The sequence below is a fragment of the Sapajus apella genome, unplaced genomic scaffold (genome assembly GCF_009761245.1).
Source record: "Sapajus apella isolate SASKATOON/1434 unplaced genomic scaffold, GSC_monkey_1.0 scaffold85, whole genome shotgun sequence".
Classification (NCBI taxonomy): Eukaryota; Metazoa; Chordata; class Mammalia; order Primates; family Cebidae; genus Sapajus; species Sapajus apella.
Window position 1 is genome coordinate 2,811,355 of NW_022437025.1, and position 15,280 is coordinate 2,826,634.

The following is a 15,280-nucleotide window of genomic DNA, read 5'->3' on the forward strand; positions in this document are numbered from 1 at the left end:
CTTGGTATAAAATAGCTGCTTTATTTTGTCATCAGAAACCTGGTACATAGTTTAAAAAAACAAAAACCCGGACAGCCTTGCAGTGCTACCGTTCGGAGTCATAAAGGAGTGAGCCCAGAGGAGCTGCCGAGGTCTCCTGCCAGGGGGCCGGCCCCCACCCACTGGATCTCTCTGGACTAGGAAGGAGGTGGGTCAGGCAGCGGGCAGGGGCCTAGCCCAGGCTTCCACTCCCTGCCTGGCGCCTGCAGCCTGGGAGCAGTGGCTCAGCTACTCAGCCTTGAGCATCTGTGCCGGACAACTCAGCTTCCGCAGGAGGAGGAAGGGGAGCAGGAAGAGCCCAGACCACGCGGTGAAGCAGGCCTGGGCCCCGGCCAGCCAATACACTGTGGAGAGACATCGGCGTTACCCAAACCCCGAAGGGGCTGGCACTGGGGAGACGAGAGCAAGTGCCCAGCCCCCAGCCTGCCCCAGCACCATCCTACACCCTCACCTGAGGCAGCCACCAGGGGCCCCGCAGCCCTAGCCAGAGCACCTAGGCTGCGCAGTGTGCCCATGACTGTGCCCTTCTGCCCTGGTGAGCCTGTGGGGAGAGATGTAGTCAGGGCCACTGCCCTTCTCCCACCTGGGTGGCTTCAGCCGAGGGAATGGCGCTCACCATAGCCGGCGACCACAGAGGACAGGCAGGGCACCACAACTGCAGCAGCTGGTGGGGGACATCGGGGAGGTGCCAGTCAGCCCAGGGGAGGGTGCATAACCCTGCCCCTGCTGCCCATCATTGGATCCCCTGCCAGGGCAGGGCCACTCACCAAAGGAGTAGAGCAGCAGCCCCAAGCCCAGCATGGGCAGAGAATGGCCCCAGCCGATGAGGAGGAAGGCAGGCACCAGCAGCAGGAGGGCCTGCGGGTGGGCACGGTGGCCTCAGCATAGCCCACACCTTGCAGGACTCGGGACCACCTGCCACCCGATTTGGAGGAAGCTCCCTACCCGCTTCACAGCCGCGACTTCTCCGCCAGGGTGGATCCGCCGGGCATAGGCACCCTGGATGGTGGCCATGGTGAGGCCGATGAGGAAGAACATCTTCCCCTGCTGCAGGCTGGGAGCGGGCGTGTTAAGTGCCCAGCCCTAACGGCTGACCCTGGGGCAGGGCCACCTGGGGCAGGGCCAGGGCAAGAGTGGCTGCCAAGGCTTCCTGGGGGTGGGAGTTGGGAGGGTCATCCCTGAAGCAGGGGGCATTAGCAGGGAGACAGCAGGCCATCCCCAGATGGGGACCCACCTGCTGAACTGGAAGCGCTGGTGTGTGAGGAAGCTCAGTGTATACTCCAGGCCCGAGAACAGGAAGAGGTAGAGGAAGTAGACGAGGCCCAGGCGGCGCAGGCTGCCGAGCCCTGGGGAGAGGTGGAGGGAGCTGGGAAGGACTCCACACGGGCAGCCCAGGGGAGAGCAGGCTCCACACTTGGGTGGGTCGGGTCCTTACTGTCTCCAGCAGGTGGGTCATGGCCACGAGTGACAGCAGAGAAGCGCAACAGGGCCAGGGGGCTGAGCAGGTCAGCAGCACCGCGGAACCCCAGGGCAATAGAGGGTGCCTGTAGGGATGGGATTTGGAGAGCCTGCGGTCCAGGGACAGACACCGCCTCTGCACCTCACAGGGTGCCACAAGGAACTGTGGCCTCAAGAGCCCCAACACCAGGAGGGAACAGCCCAGCCTCCCTGGCATCTGGGGCTGGCACACAGGGGCATCTTTCAGAGCTATGGAACCAAGCCCCCAGCCCCTGGGCCTGTCGGTCCAGACCACAGCCCTACCCGTTTCTCCACGGGCAGTGTCTCCGGCAGGAAGCAGAAGATGAACAGCAGGTCGGAGGCTGCCAAGAGCAGGGCAAACCAGGGTGCCATTTCTACGGGCAGGGAGGCTCCAAGCATAGGGCCTAGGGTGAAGCCCAGAGAGAAGGCCACCCCGATGACTGCCTAGGGAAAAGACCACCTGAGCTGTGCAGGGAGACCCCAGGCCCAGAAGTCCCCACCCAGACCCCACAGGTCCAGCCTGTGCGCTTACCATGCCTTGACTTCGGGCCAGAGGTGAGCCCAGGTCAGCAACGATGGCTGTGGAGAGGCTGACGTTCCCCTTGCTGATGCCCCCAATCAGCCTGGAGGCCAGGAAGGCCGCAAAGCTCCGAGAGGTGGCCCAAACGGCATATGAGGTGGCCACACCCGTCTGCCCAGGGGCAGGGGCCAAGGGGCATGGGTGGTCACTTAAGGCCAGGAGTGGCTCAGAGTGGGGCTTGGCAACCCAGGCAACACCCCTCAACCCTGCCCTATTTAGAAGCATCTGAGGGGCACTTGAGAGCAGCTCCTTGAAAGCCTGGCTGTAGGACAGGAGCCACTAGTCCCCCAGAGAACCCCCTCCAGGATGTGATGAGGGCCAACCAGTGGCCGTGAGTGGCCCACAGCCACCTCCCTCTCCCCACTGTCCCACCTAACCCCATGGGGCTCCCGGCTGGGTGGGTGGGGGCTCCCTCATGGCACCTAGATCCAGAGACATACCAGGGACAGCAGCATCATGGGGCGCCTCCCCAAGCAGTCAGAGGTGGCCCCAGTGAGGGGTGCAGAGAGAAACTGCAGGACAGAGAAGGCCGAGCCAATGAGACCTGAGAAAGAGATGTCACCGTCATGGGGCTGCCTTGCACCACGAGCTGTGGTCTCAGGGTCCTCAAAGCCAATGTTCAGCTCCATCCTGAGGGTCCAGCTGTGCTGAGCCACACACAGGCCACAGCCCTTGAGCCGAGGTGGCCCCAGTGGAGATAAGAAAGGATGTGGACATGACACGCAGAGGCAGGGGATCATGCCCAAGAGCCAGATGTGTGGGCAAGGGCTCCAGATTGATGCCAGCCCAGGGAGTGGGAAAGGAAGGACCGAGAATTGAGAAGGGGCCTGGTCTGGAGATAAGACCCTAGAGGGCCTGCCAGGGGCACAGAGCCAGCCATACCTCCGAACAGGACGCTGTTGTACCTCTTCTCCACTGGCATCCCGATGGCGTTGGCAAACCAGTCCACCCCGCGCTGCCAGGAGCCATAGAGGGGATCCTAGGGGATGAGGAGGCACAACAAAGGCTGGGGAGGTCCGATGGGCCTGGGGGCCTGGGAGCACTGTGGGCCGCAGGGCAAGTACTCACGTGGGCACGGCCATGGCTCTCCAACAGCCCGGGCAGCAGGGGCAGCAGCAGCGTGAAGGCCAGGAGATCCAGCAGGAGGCCAAGGAAGATGACAGTGACCACGCGGCGTTCCGGCGGCTGCTGGCGGATGGGTGGGCGCGGGGTGCAGCCTCCACCCCCTCCCCATCCCATGGTGGCTGCTCCAACCTGGCCTGGCTGGGATGCGGCATGTCGGGTGAGGGGGGAAGCTGAGTCCTGCAGGGCCTGCCATACCCCGAGCCCTGACAGCCGGCGAGCACCCTACATGTAGGGGCTGATAGCGGGGGCTCCGGCCTACCCGACACGGGCCGTTCTGGGCTGCGCGATGCCCCCGCCCCGACCCAGGCAGCAGGAAACAAGGGCTTCGGGGGTTGCGAAAGAAATCGCAGCCGCAAAGGCAACGGCCCCGAGGGACCCGGATGAGGACGTCGCGGTCGCGGCCCCACCCCGCCTCACGGCCACGCCTCCCACGCCCTCGTAACAGAGCGGGAGAGGCAACTTGAGACCGGTGACCCGAACCCCAACCCCGGCCCTCAGGCCCACACCCAGGCCCCTGGCCCAGGCTCGGCCTCCTTGGTGGGGACCATAGCGTACACGCCGGACGCGGGAGCGCCCCCAACCCCGCGCGCCCCCGGTCCCGCCTCCCAATCCTGCGCACCCCTGGTCCCGCCCCCCACAGCCGCCACCCCACACGCCCCCGGTCCAGCTTCCCATCCCCGCGCGTCGCCCACCCCACCCACACCCACACCCCGCGCGTCCCCGTCCCGCCCCGCACCTGCCGCGGCTGCCTGCTCGGGACCGACGTAGCGGAACTCAGCGGCAGGTACGCTGCCGGGGGCGGGACGGCCACGCCCGGCCACGGCACGCCACGCCCCGGAAGTGACGAACTTCTCGGTACGTCCTCTTCCGGCCGGAGGCAGTGACGAGTTCGCGAGAGTCTCGCGACTCGCTGATCGGCTGTGGATTAGCAGCGCTCTGACCGAAGCGGAGGAGTTGTTGGGGCGAGGCCGGGTCCCGCGTGACCCCGAGGCCGAGACTCCCGGCCTGGCCCCCTTGGGCCCACGCCACCCGTCCCGCCGAGCGGACTCGTGGGCCTGAGGTGTGGGTGCGCGGCCTCCAGCGGGCGCCGGCGCAGCTCTGCCCCACGCCTTTGCGCCTGCGGGCCTGGCCCTCCTCGTGGAAGAACCGCGGGGTTCGGGGCCCCACCCCGGGGGCTGACTCCTGCCACACGTACAGCGGCGGCCTCGGGGCGGCACAGCCACTCTGCTCGGAGCTCGTGGGCTGACTCGCTGTCTCTGTGCAGCTGCCTTTTCTGTGTCTGCTGCTGAGCCTGAAGTCCCAGGACAGGCGGCCGAGGAGGAGAGCAAAGATGGTGTGAGTTAGGGGGGCAGAGACAAAGCCACAGGACCCGGTTGGCACCTTTTCGGCGTCCCGGGCCGGGGCCTGCAGCCTTGCTCCCTGGGTCACCCGAAGGAGGAGCTGGCGCTCTGGCTGGGCACAGAAGCACCTGGCTCAGCGCTGGAGGAAACGGCCCCCCTCGGCTGGGGGAGCTTTGGGCCTGGCTGCTGCCCGTGCCCGTGCCCGTGCTCCAGGGCCAGCACACTCACGGAACCGCGCCGACGCCTGGCTTGCAGCCAGCCCCCACCTCCCTCCCACCTTCTAAAATGCCCGCGGATCTCTTGTGGCGGACCCCAACAAGATACACATGGGGAAGGGAATCAGGCGGCACACATTCTGCCTAATAGATGCAGTTTTCCACCTGTAGCCAAAAAGACAACCTGTTATTAGCTCTTTCCCCAGAGGACAGGCATCCCTATGAAACTGCCGTTGCAGAATTGTAAGAGGCAAAAGAAAGATCTGACCTAATCAGCCCCATCTTGCTTATAACCTCCAGGCTGTCCTTGTTCATTCCTGGGCATAGGCTGAACTAACAACTTTGGGAGGAACTTAGTTTAAGACGAAGATGCTAACAGCCCTTTCCCAAAAGAAACCTTTCCTGGGGACTAGACTCCCTTTGTGGGACTAACAGATGAGCCACAAGGTTAGAAATTATGGTTTAGGAGTCATGCAGCTGGAGGCTGCAGGATTCTGACCCTCCCCAAACTGTTGCTGGGGATTAACATCACTATTGTAAAGCCCAAGATGACTGCTTGAGATATTTTGCGACCCTCCCTGCGCTTGATGAATCAGCTGGCACCATCTAGGCTCTTCCGATCTTCTGACCCCCACCCAGAGAACAGCTTCGAATCCCTGATTTCATTTCTGACCCAGTCGGCACTCCTGACTCACTGGCTGCCCCCACCCACCAAGTTATCCTTAAAAACCGGCGCAGTGGCTCTTACCTGTAATACCAGCACTTTTAGACGCACGAGGTGGGCGGATCATGAAGTCAAGAGATCGAGACCATCCCGGCCAACATGGTGAAACCCTGTCTCTACTAAAAATACAAAAATTAGCTGGGCATGGTGGTGCGCACCTGTAGTCCCAGCTACTCGGGAGGCTGAGGCTGGAGAATTACTTGAACCTGGGAGGTGGAGGTTGCAATGAGCCGAGATCACACCACTGCACTCCAGCCTGGTGACAAAGTGAGACTGAAAAAAACCCCTCTAATCCCCAAATGCTCAGGGATACTGAGTAATAATAAACTCTAGTCTCCCGCACAGCTAGCTCTGCGTGAATTACTTTTTCTCTATTGCAAATGCTCTGTCTTGAAATTGGCTCTGTCAAGGTAGCAGGGAATGTGAACCCACTGGGTGGTTTCACCTTTATCCATGCTTCCAGGTGGATCACCCGCCCTCTTCAATGCCGGCACGTTCTGTCCGGTAATGGATAACAAGGCCTCAACGGAGAGTCTGGTGCGTGATCTGGTCCTACTTTTTCCTGTCCTGTTCTTTTCCTCTTTGCTTGGACAGTTTGGCGGCTGTCCCGAGTGCAAGGGCTTGGCGAATGAAGTGGCAGTGGCCGTGTGGCAGAGAAAATGTGTAGGTGGGTGAAACCCTGCAACCATTGGTGTTAACGGCATCCTGGGCCTACACAGGGACCAGGGGGATAGCCAGCCAGCCTAGCTGGTGGATGTGACAATCCTAGACCCTTCTAGGTTTGTGGACCCACACATCTGCCAGACCTGTTCCTGAGCTATCCTAGGGAGGCTGGGTAAGATGCCTCTGTCGGCCTGGGCCTCATCTTCAAGCTGCCAGCGTCAGCCCAGCTGCCACCAGGGCTGTCTCTGTCTTCCACTCTCCAGAGGGAGACTGGCTGGTTCTGAGCTCCAGGCCTACCAGTCAGCGCAACCACGGCAGTGACTGCATCTCACACGAGGATGGCTCATGCTGCGCTCCAGCTGTGGCCTCAACACCTCCCAGCGAGCACAAAGCCAAACTCCTCATTCTCTCCAGCAACTTCTTCCTTGTGAGATCCCACACCCCCCTTAGAAGCCAGAACTGGGTCCTCTTCACTTTCCTCACCTCCCCAGTTCTAGTCTGGCTAATCCTCACATCTCACCATGGTCACCGCCGTGGCTAGACATGTGACCTCAGCGATGCTGCTTCATGCACTCTAGGGCAGGCTGCTCACGGCGGGATCTGGTGTGGTATGAACGTGATGCCAAGCTTCTTTCCTGGGAGGCTGGCTAAGGACACAGGCGCTGTGCTTGCCCTGGTTTGTAGCCCCTCAGGGGCTCTGTAGTCCCCTGGGTGATGCCTTGGCCTGCAAGACCATATACCGTATTGGTGCAGGGAAACCCACTTCAGCACCTCCCTCAGCAAGGTATCCGGCCCAACAAGCCTTGCACTGTGAGGACGTGGCAGCGGCATCTGGGGTATGGCTCCCTGGCCAGCTTGTGAAGTTCAAGGGGGTCATTACTTCTTACAGCTCACAGGCCCTCCTGGGTCCTACCAACGTGAGGGCTGACCTCCCTTGGTTCGTGCAGGATAAAAACACTTGGAAAAGCTGTCTCATCCCTAACTTTCACATCCAATTCTGACCTGAAACCACACCCAGGTCGGCACGGACACAACCCAGTCTCCTCCCACCTCCCACAGTGCAGTGTCCTCAATGAGGACCCAGCACCTGGAAGCATCTGCTGAAGGGCGAAAGGACAAGGCCAACGGTGGCTATTCCAGCACGGCGACTCTTCTCTGATTTCCAAGCTACTTGCAAACTTGTCATTTATAATTGAATATGTAATTTACCTTGCAGCCTAAATTCTACACATGAAGGCAAATGTCCACAGTTGACAAAAATTGCACTGGCCAGAATCCCCAGGCCCAACCCTGGCAGTGTGAACTGAGGGTGTCCGGATGCAGTGAACCAGTCACAGCTGACACCACGCAGACCGCTCCGTCCGACGTTTAACGGGGACAAACAGCAGGTGGGGAAAAAGTCACACCAACATTACGGCATTCTTTATTACTTAAAAAATTGTTTTTTTGGCTGGACGCTGTGGCTCACGCCAAAAAAATAATTTTTTATTTTTTGGGAGGCACTTTGGGAGGCTGAGGTGGGCGGATCACCTGAGGTCGAGAGTTCAAGACCAGCCTGACCAACGTGGAGAAACCCGTCTCTACTAAAAACATAAAATGACCCGGGCATGATGGTGCGTGCCTGTAATCCCAGCTAATTGGAAGGCTGAGGCAGAAGAATCACTTGAACCTGGGAGGCATAGGTTGTGGTGGGCTGAGATTGCCCACTGCACTCCAACCTGGGCAACGAGCAAAACTCCATCTCAAAAAAAAACAAAAATAAAAAAGAAATTTATTTTTTTAAGTGACAGGGTCTTGCACTGTTGCCAAGGCTGGAGTGCAGTGGCTCGATCACGGCTCACTGTGAGCTTGGACTCAGCTCAAGCACTCCTGCTTCAGCCTCCCGAGTGGCCGAGACTAACAGGTGCGTGCCACCACACCTGGCTAATTGTAAAACTTTTTTGTAGAGATGATGTCTCCCTGTTTCCCAGACTGGTCTCGAACTCCTGGGCTGAAGCGATCCTCCTGCCCTGGCCTCCCAGTGTTGAGACTGCAGCTGTGAAGTAATGTACAGTGTACTTCCTTGCTAGTTTATAAAATGTAATTTATTTTTTGAACTTTTTCCTCTTCAGGGCCTTCCATTCACCTTCCTGTGTAGCCAGGCTGTTAAAAAGCTGCTTTACTTTCCGCTTTCTTTCTGCGTCCCTGAAGGAAACAAAAGGCAAATGCCCGTTTTTCGATTAGTTCTTGGAGGCCGTCTTGCCCTCTCTCCCACATCAGAACCGTATCAGCCCACGGCAGCCACATTCAGTTCACAGCGGGGAAGCGAACGTGCCCGGCTCCAGCCATAGCCACGCCATGGGATGCTAGTGCCCAGTACTCTGCCCAGGGCCACACAGCACCAGAGCTGAGTCACCCAGCCGTGCCAGCACACACGTCGCTCACCTTTCCATGATCTCGGAGAGCTGCATCCTCGCCAGGAACTGATTGTCCTTGCGGATTTCTCGGACGGCCCCTTTAAATTCACGCTTGTGTTTGTGGATCAGCCTCTTCCTTTCCTGTTCCTCCTTAGTACTGCCTTGTTTTCTTCCAAACTCGAGGCTACAATCAGAAAGCCACTGTTAAGGAGGCAAGAGTCTGTCCCCACCTCTTGGCCAGAGCCTGCTCAGGAGTGTGGCTTCGCCCGAGTCATCTGCTCAATCACAGAACTGGCAGATGCCCCCGCTCAGCTCCCAGAGCCCAGTCCCGGCCTCCCAGGGAGACGCTGCCAACACCCACACTTTGACCAGCCGGGGGGTGAACAGCTTCAGCGGGACGGGCCTGCTCTTCTCACAGGTCAGTGGCCGGCAGAGCTGCTTCTGGCTGTCCATTTCCGTCAGTGTGCTCTGACACAGCTCCTGAAAAACACGCAAACCCCGACGCTGCCACGACTTGCCCGCGGCGTGCCCTGAGCGCCACACGCAGCTTCTGCGGCGTCAAGACAGTACCGTGACCTCCCGCAGCAGGAGGGCGGGTGCCCTTGCTGTGCACCGCCGCGGCGAAGCCAAGGCTGTGGCTGCTCAAGGCCTGGCACAGCTGGAACGAGAAAGCCAGTCTTTCTGATGAGGGAGGGGCCCATGTGCGGGCTCCCGAGCACTCTGAAAGGAGGGCTTCTCGGGACTCTGTGACAGTGGGCTTGCCTGCTCCCGCTCCAGGGAACAGGCTGGAAATGGGCCAAGTTGCTGTCCTCATGGGACGCTCATCCTAGTGGAGCAGAGGCAAGGACAGTATGATGTGCCGAGGGGTCAGCACCACAGAGAAGACATAGGGAGCATGGCGCAGTGTGGGCCAGAAAAGGCCTGGCTTCCCAAGGGCGTGGGCACGAGCAGCACGGCTGTGAGGAGCTCCAGGTGGAAAGAACTGCGGAGGCGGAGCAAGGCCTGAGAGGAGGCCGGAGTGCACGAGGGGAGGCGCGAGGCAAGGCTGCCAGGGCCGAGCACGCCACGCTGGCGGTGCAGAGACGAGGCGAGGCTGCCAGGGCCGAGCACGCCACGCTGGTGGTGCAGAGACGAGGCGAGGCTGCCAGGGTCGAGCACGCCATGCTGGTGGTGCAGAGACGAGGCAAGGCTGCCAGGGTCGAGCACGCCATGCTGAAGGTGCAGAGCACCCTGTGGGGTAGCTGCAGATAGGGCACTAATGCCTTTGTCCCCAGCAGCATCCTGGGCCAGTGTGGGCCGGTGGGGGACAGGGTTGGCGCAGGACGAAAGGCACAAGGCACAGCCGTGTCGAGCAGGAACTGGATGCTGGGCACAGCCTTTCTGGGCCAGGGTGAAAGGGAGACAGTGGCCGTAAGTGAATCTGGAGCAGCCTTCAGGCAGACCTGAGCAATCTGCAGGGTACAGGATGTGCCCCGGATTAAAGGCTCGTTCTCGGCCGGGTGCGGTGGCTCACACCTGTAATCCCAGCACTTTGGGAGGCCGAGGCAGGTGGATCACGAGGTCAAGAGATCGATACCATCCTGACCAACATGGCAAAACCCTGTCTCTATTTTAAAAAAAGACTCGTTCCTAGGTCCAGCTGAGACTGTCCCTCGGGGACTCCTGTCACCTGGGCAGGACAGTGAGACCACCCTCAGAAAACCCACCGGGACTGCAGAGCGCGGCGCAGAGCCGGCTGTCGAGGCCTGGTAGGGCTGACCCCGGGTGGTGGCGCAGCCTCTTGGAGGTGGCATACAAGGCGACAGTTCCCAGCCACAGCCCAGAGGCAGCGTCTGCTTTAATCCAGCCCGGAACTGCTCACCGTCACTGCCCGCTCTATTGATCTGACTTCCCTTTCCTGTTTGTGACTTTGCAAAGATGTGTCGACGCTAGAGCTGCAACCTCAAATGCCTAGAAATGCCCACCAGCGTGGGCCCAGCTCAGGGTCACGTCTGAGCCCAGGCAGAGCACCCTCGTGGCCAGGAGCCTCACCTGGAGCTCCCGGGGGTGGCTGCATTCCGCCAGGTGGTCCACCAGGAGGGCACGGAGAGGCGCGGCGATGGCGTGGAAGGACGGCAGGGCTCCGTACATCAGCACGCAGCGCTTCAGCAGGGCCAGGCCCACGGCCAGGCAGGACAGTCTGTGAGGGCAGAGGTGAGAAGAGGTCCAATTTGTTCTACTTGTCACTGACAAAACCAGTATCGTGGCAAAAAGGAACTCCCCCATTCCCGCTAGGCTGAAAAATCAAATGTGGCCACCGCAGCTGGCCAGGGTTGGGCCACACCCTTGTGGTCAAGGCAGGCTCAGCGTCAGCCCTTAGCACAGGGGAGACTGGGTAACGCAGTGCCAGCTGGGAAGGGGTGGCTCTGTTTTTGGTGCCAAATTATGATTTGTGAAATCAAGCAAATATATTTTGAAAATGAAAAAAAAAGGGGGTGACACCAAGCCAACATGCCTCAGAAAGGCTTTCGCCCTCCATAAAACCAAACAACCAGGGGCCGCAGGTTAGCTAAGACCAGCACATGTGAAAGCATCCGTGGCTTCTGCTGCCTCCCCGAGGTGGGGTCCCCACACATACCGGATGTGATTGGCCTCTGTCGAAGTCGGGACCCTCAGTCCACTCGCCCAGCGGAGGGAGAGGCGACTCGGCTGCCACGTGGCCGCGTCCTCTTTGTCTGATACCACAAGCAGTTCCGAGTTCTTCCCAAGCGCTCTGAAAGGGTGCACCAGAGTGGAACCTGAATTCCAAGGGCACAGGACAGAGAGGGCCTGAAGGTTACTGGGCTCCCAGCAGGCCCTGCGACACCAAGCCTGCGGAAGTTCACGCTAACCGACGCACGCTGATTTGTATGTTTCCAGGCTGTGCCAGACACTGAGGGTTTCCGTGTGGGCATGGACACCTCGGCAGTGGAAAGCTTTGGCAGGGGCTGCGGTCACAGCTGTGTGCCTGACCTTGCCTGGGCCTCCTAGACACCACACCGGGCTGATGAGGCGCTCAGGCCACAGCTGAGAACAGACTGAAGTCCCTGCCCCCGTGAGGGAGACAGGCAGTGCACAGCACCCCGAGAGGCAAATGAGCCAGACAACAGGAGAAAGGACAGTAGAGGGATGGGAGGGAGGAGGAGGGTCAGGAGAGGCCTAAGCGGGCAGACTTCAGCAAAGCCCTACAGGACGTCAACCCACTGAGAACGGCATGGCTGCAGGGGGAGGGGTGGAGACCGGGCACAGGGGGGTGGAGGGGCCAGGCCGAGCAAGAGGGCAAGGCAGTGGGTCAGGCCCTGTCCACACTCCCTCAAAGCCGAGATGCCCACCCCTTCCATGACTCCACCCGTGCCCAGCCTGTTCCATCGCAGCCCTTCACACGGATTGCGGCCATCTGCAGGTGGCTTCTCCAAGGCAGGGGGCACTCAGGGCGGCCATGCCCCTCCGGCACCCAGCACCAAGCCTGACAGACAGGAGCATCAGGGCCAGGGGATAGCAGAATGGGAGCCCTGAAACCCTCCTGGAAGGGACTCTGCTGGCTGTCGGAATGACGCCACAGCACCTGCTTCTCGGGTCAGTCCTGGACATGCAGGCGCTCAGCACCACAGAGCGAGCTGGAAACAGAGGGCAGGGGTTTTAGCCTTGAGGTCCAACCTCTGGTCAGGCTGGAAGAGGCATCCACAACATGGAAACGCTCAGGACAGAGGCTGTGCGATTCCCCACCCCCGGGAGGGCGGCAGCAAGCGCTGAGGAAGTGCCCAGGAGCGGGGCTAGGGAGAGGGCCGGCGGGGGGCAGCCTCCTTGTCCCAAGACTGCTCCTGCTGCCCTCCCTCCTGAATTCAGAGTGTTATGGAAGCGACACAGCAGTGCTGCCCGTGTGAGCCGCACAAGAGCTTTCACACTGCCTTGTCATGTGAGAGAAAGTAAAATGATAAGAGTGATTTTAACAATAGATCTAACCCAAAGTGCCAAAATATTATGATTTAACACATAATACAAAAATTAAGATATTTTATGTATTTCTGGTAACCCCACACATGGGCACTGAGGAAGGAGAACTGTCCAGACCCCAGGCACAATTAGTGCCTGAAGAATATCTTAAAGTGTTATTACTCAGCTATTTCCTTTATGTAATCCTTTGTATATAATCATATATTAGTTTGTAGAATTAGTGCCTGAAGCATAACTCACCGCTTACATACATCTAGCTTATATAATCATACTTAATACTTATATCTAGCATACTCAGTTCTATATAATCTTTCCATATAATCATATAGGTATTGCAGTCGGAGCTGTACCGACACATTTAGTGCTGATTTATAGAATCCTTCTATTTAACCATATAGTAGTTTGTAGTAGGAGGAATGCCTACAGCAGTCACAGAACAGAAGCAGTATTTGGGAAAACAGCCAGGCCAGGACGAGAACCAAAGACCCAGGCGGTGGCGTCCCTGCCTGAAAGGGCATATGCTGTATGGCAGGCTTGGAGCAGGAGCCTCTCCTCCTGAGAAAGGAGCTGTAGCACCTTGCATCCAGTTCCCGTGGAAAGTCAGCCTCAGGCCTGAGATTCCGCAAATAACCGAGGGAGAAGAACCCCTCTGGTGTGACCAGTCAGGGCGGCTGTACGCCCTGTCAGTCTTTTCTCACTTCTGTTGGCTCAAATCATCCTCCCATAAATATCTTAAGAGCACAAGTCTGTCAGCTCCCACAGCATTGGCTTACAGTATCCTTCTATTAAAAATCCTCTGAAGTCTGCAGCCCCCAGATAAGAAGTGCTGTGCACGACACCTGTTGCACACAGCCCACCTCCTTGCCTCGGTGACCTAATGGAGGTGGACCCCTTTTCTATGTATGGCACGGCCCCCTACTGCGCATGGCCTACCTTTCTGCCCAGGTGACATAATGGGGTGGCCCCCTCGCCTGTTACTCACGTGATTATATATGCCCTATCACTAAGCCTACAGATGACGTCACTCACAACCCTGCCCCACTCTGCCTTGTACCCAGTAAGTAGAGACGCTTCTGTGCGTTCGGGGCCTCGCCTCTCTGCTCATAGGTGGCATGGTCCCAAGACTAGCTGCTCTTCTCCAGTTCTTCAGTGTTCTGTCTTTACTTCTCAGATGCTGCACCTCAGCACAGCATAAGGGACACCCCACGACCCTGTGGCGCCAACAGCCCTACCTCTGGCACCAAGTCTTCACCACCTGGTCATACGACACACGTGGGGCGCATCTTGGTTCAGACTCTGGCCACTGGCGACCACGCTGGACAGCACAGGTCAGCGGAGGCGCTGCTTTTTCCCACGTGGGCGCAGGCACACGCTCACGCAGAGGGAAAGGGTGCTACTCAGGACGGTGGGTAGCAGGTTTGTGTGTTTTCTCTACTTTTCCATATTCTAAATTTTCTACAGTGAGTATGAACTACTTAAAAAAGCCCTCCAGTATAAAATATTTGCAGGAAGCTCCCTCAGATCAACTCACCTTGGCTTGCTTTGTTTGGAGTTGCTATGTAAAGAATCCCGAGAAGAAAATTAATAAGCTCAGGTATAAACCTCTGGGATAAGGCCACATACTCCAGGAACAGGCAGCACGCGAACAGGCCCTTTACCGCGTCCTGGAGGGACAGGATGGGGCACTGGAAAGGAAGACACGTGGGGGGTGGGTCACAGTCCTGGGACGATGTCACGCCACGCTAGGCCGACTCCCAGGCTTCCCTGATGACCACGCACCCCACTGAGCTTCACGTGCACAGAGGGGACCCCCCGCCTCACATCAGTGCTGAGAGATCAAGTGAGATGAAACAAGATAAAGATTTTACTGAGTTTTTTTGTCCCCCTGAGAGAGTTTCACTTGTTGCCCAGGCTAGAGTGCCATGGCACGATCTTGGCTCACTGCAACCTCCGCCTCTGCCTCCCGGGTTCAAGTGATTCTCCTGTCTCAGCTACCCAGTAGCTGGGATTACAGGTGCATGCCACCACGCCCAGCTAGTTTTTATATTTTAGAAGAGACAGGGTTTCACCATGTTGGTCAGGCTGGTCTTGAACTCTTGACCTCAGGTGATCTGCCTGCCTCAGCCTCCCAAAGTGCTGGGATTACAGGCGTGAGCTGCCATGGCCTGCCAGAGCTTTACTGATTGTAAAGTTCCTCCACCCATACAATTGGCACACGATTACTGCGGTATGCATGCACCAATCACATGCCTAACAAAGGAACACTGAACTTTTAAAGCCAAAAAGGGAACAAAAGCCCTTATCATCACACTTGATAACTTCACCCCTGACTTGTAAGGTTGTTTCTGGGGTCACACGCTCTGTAACCTTGAGGTGCCAAACCAGACCCACCCACTCCCACCCACGTCTGGGGCTGCTTGAGCTGGGGCTTTTAGATGGGTGCTCTTAGCCTAACCCCAGTGCTCAGTCTCTGCGGCCCTCATAAGCCATGCTCAAGTGCAATAAGGCCCCGAGGAGCTGTGGCTCCGGTGCCCGTAGTGCCACAGGCCGGGCCCTGCCGCGCATAGAGAGGACGCACCTTGGTGAGCAGCTGACTCAGGCACACGAGGGCAGGGGTCACCACCGGGTGCCAGAAGTCAGAAGTTGGAAACAGCAGCCCAGTGATTTTCAAATAAATGAGCTGGAAAGAAAGTTACCAGACAGGTTAGAGGAAATGAAGTCCATCCAGATGCCCTTCCCGCAAACAT

General features: G+C 58.5%; 2 protein-coding genes across 8 annotated transcripts in view; both read right to left on the bottom strand.

Moving 5' to 3' along the window:
- MFSD10 (major facilitator superfamily domain containing 10) overlaps positions 1-15,280 on the bottom strand; it is a 21,462-nt gene continuing 6,182 nt past the window's right edge. The window contains exons 2-13 of one of the 6 annotated variants that reach the window (XM_032254018.1): positions 3,960-3,968; positions 3,167-3,361; positions 2,981-3,077; positions 2,539-2,642; positions 2,051-2,209; positions 1,801-1,962; positions 1,475-1,583; positions 1,274-1,385; positions 985-1,093; positions 807-897; positions 656-703; positions 1-580 (exon numbers count right to left, since the gene is read on the bottom strand). In XM_032254018.1, coding sequence (XP_032109909.1) covers positions 300-580; positions 656-703; positions 807-897; positions 985-1,093; positions 1,274-1,385; positions 1,475-1,583; positions 1,801-1,962; positions 2,051-2,209; positions 2,539-2,642; positions 2,981-3,077; positions 3,167-3,337 — 1,443 coding nt within the window. In that variant the 5' untranslated portion in view covers positions 3,338-3,361; positions 3,960-3,968 and the 3' untranslated portion in view covers positions 1-299. Of the gene's footprint in view, positions 581-655; positions 704-806; positions 898-984; positions 1,094-1,273; positions 1,386-1,474; positions 1,584-1,800; positions 1,963-2,050; positions 2,210-2,538; positions 2,643-2,980; positions 3,078-3,166; positions 3,824-3,959; positions 4,035-15,280 lie in introns of those variants that run through there. The other 5 variants (XM_032254017.1, XM_032254019.1, XM_032254015.1 and 2 more) reach the window with 5 other exon arrangements.
- NOP14 (NOP14 nucleolar protein) overlaps positions 8,231-15,280 on the bottom strand; it is a 27,826-nt gene continuing 20,776 nt past the window's right edge. For both annotated transcript variants that reach the window (XM_032253993.1, XM_032253992.1), the window contains exons 12-18: positions 15,112-15,213; positions 14,065-14,218; positions 11,179-11,338; positions 10,593-10,740; positions 8,923-9,041; positions 8,590-8,745; positions 8,231-8,349 (exon numbers count right to left, since the gene is read on the bottom strand). In XM_032253993.1, the coding sequence (XP_032109884.1) occupies positions 8,250-8,349; positions 8,590-8,745; positions 8,923-9,041; positions 10,593-10,740; positions 11,179-11,338; positions 14,065-14,218; positions 15,112-15,213 (939 nt within the window). In that variant the 3' untranslated portion in view covers positions 8,231-8,249. The remainder of the gene's footprint in view (positions 8,350-8,589; positions 8,746-8,922; positions 9,042-10,592; positions 10,741-11,178; positions 11,339-14,064; positions 14,219-15,111; positions 15,214-15,280) is intronic.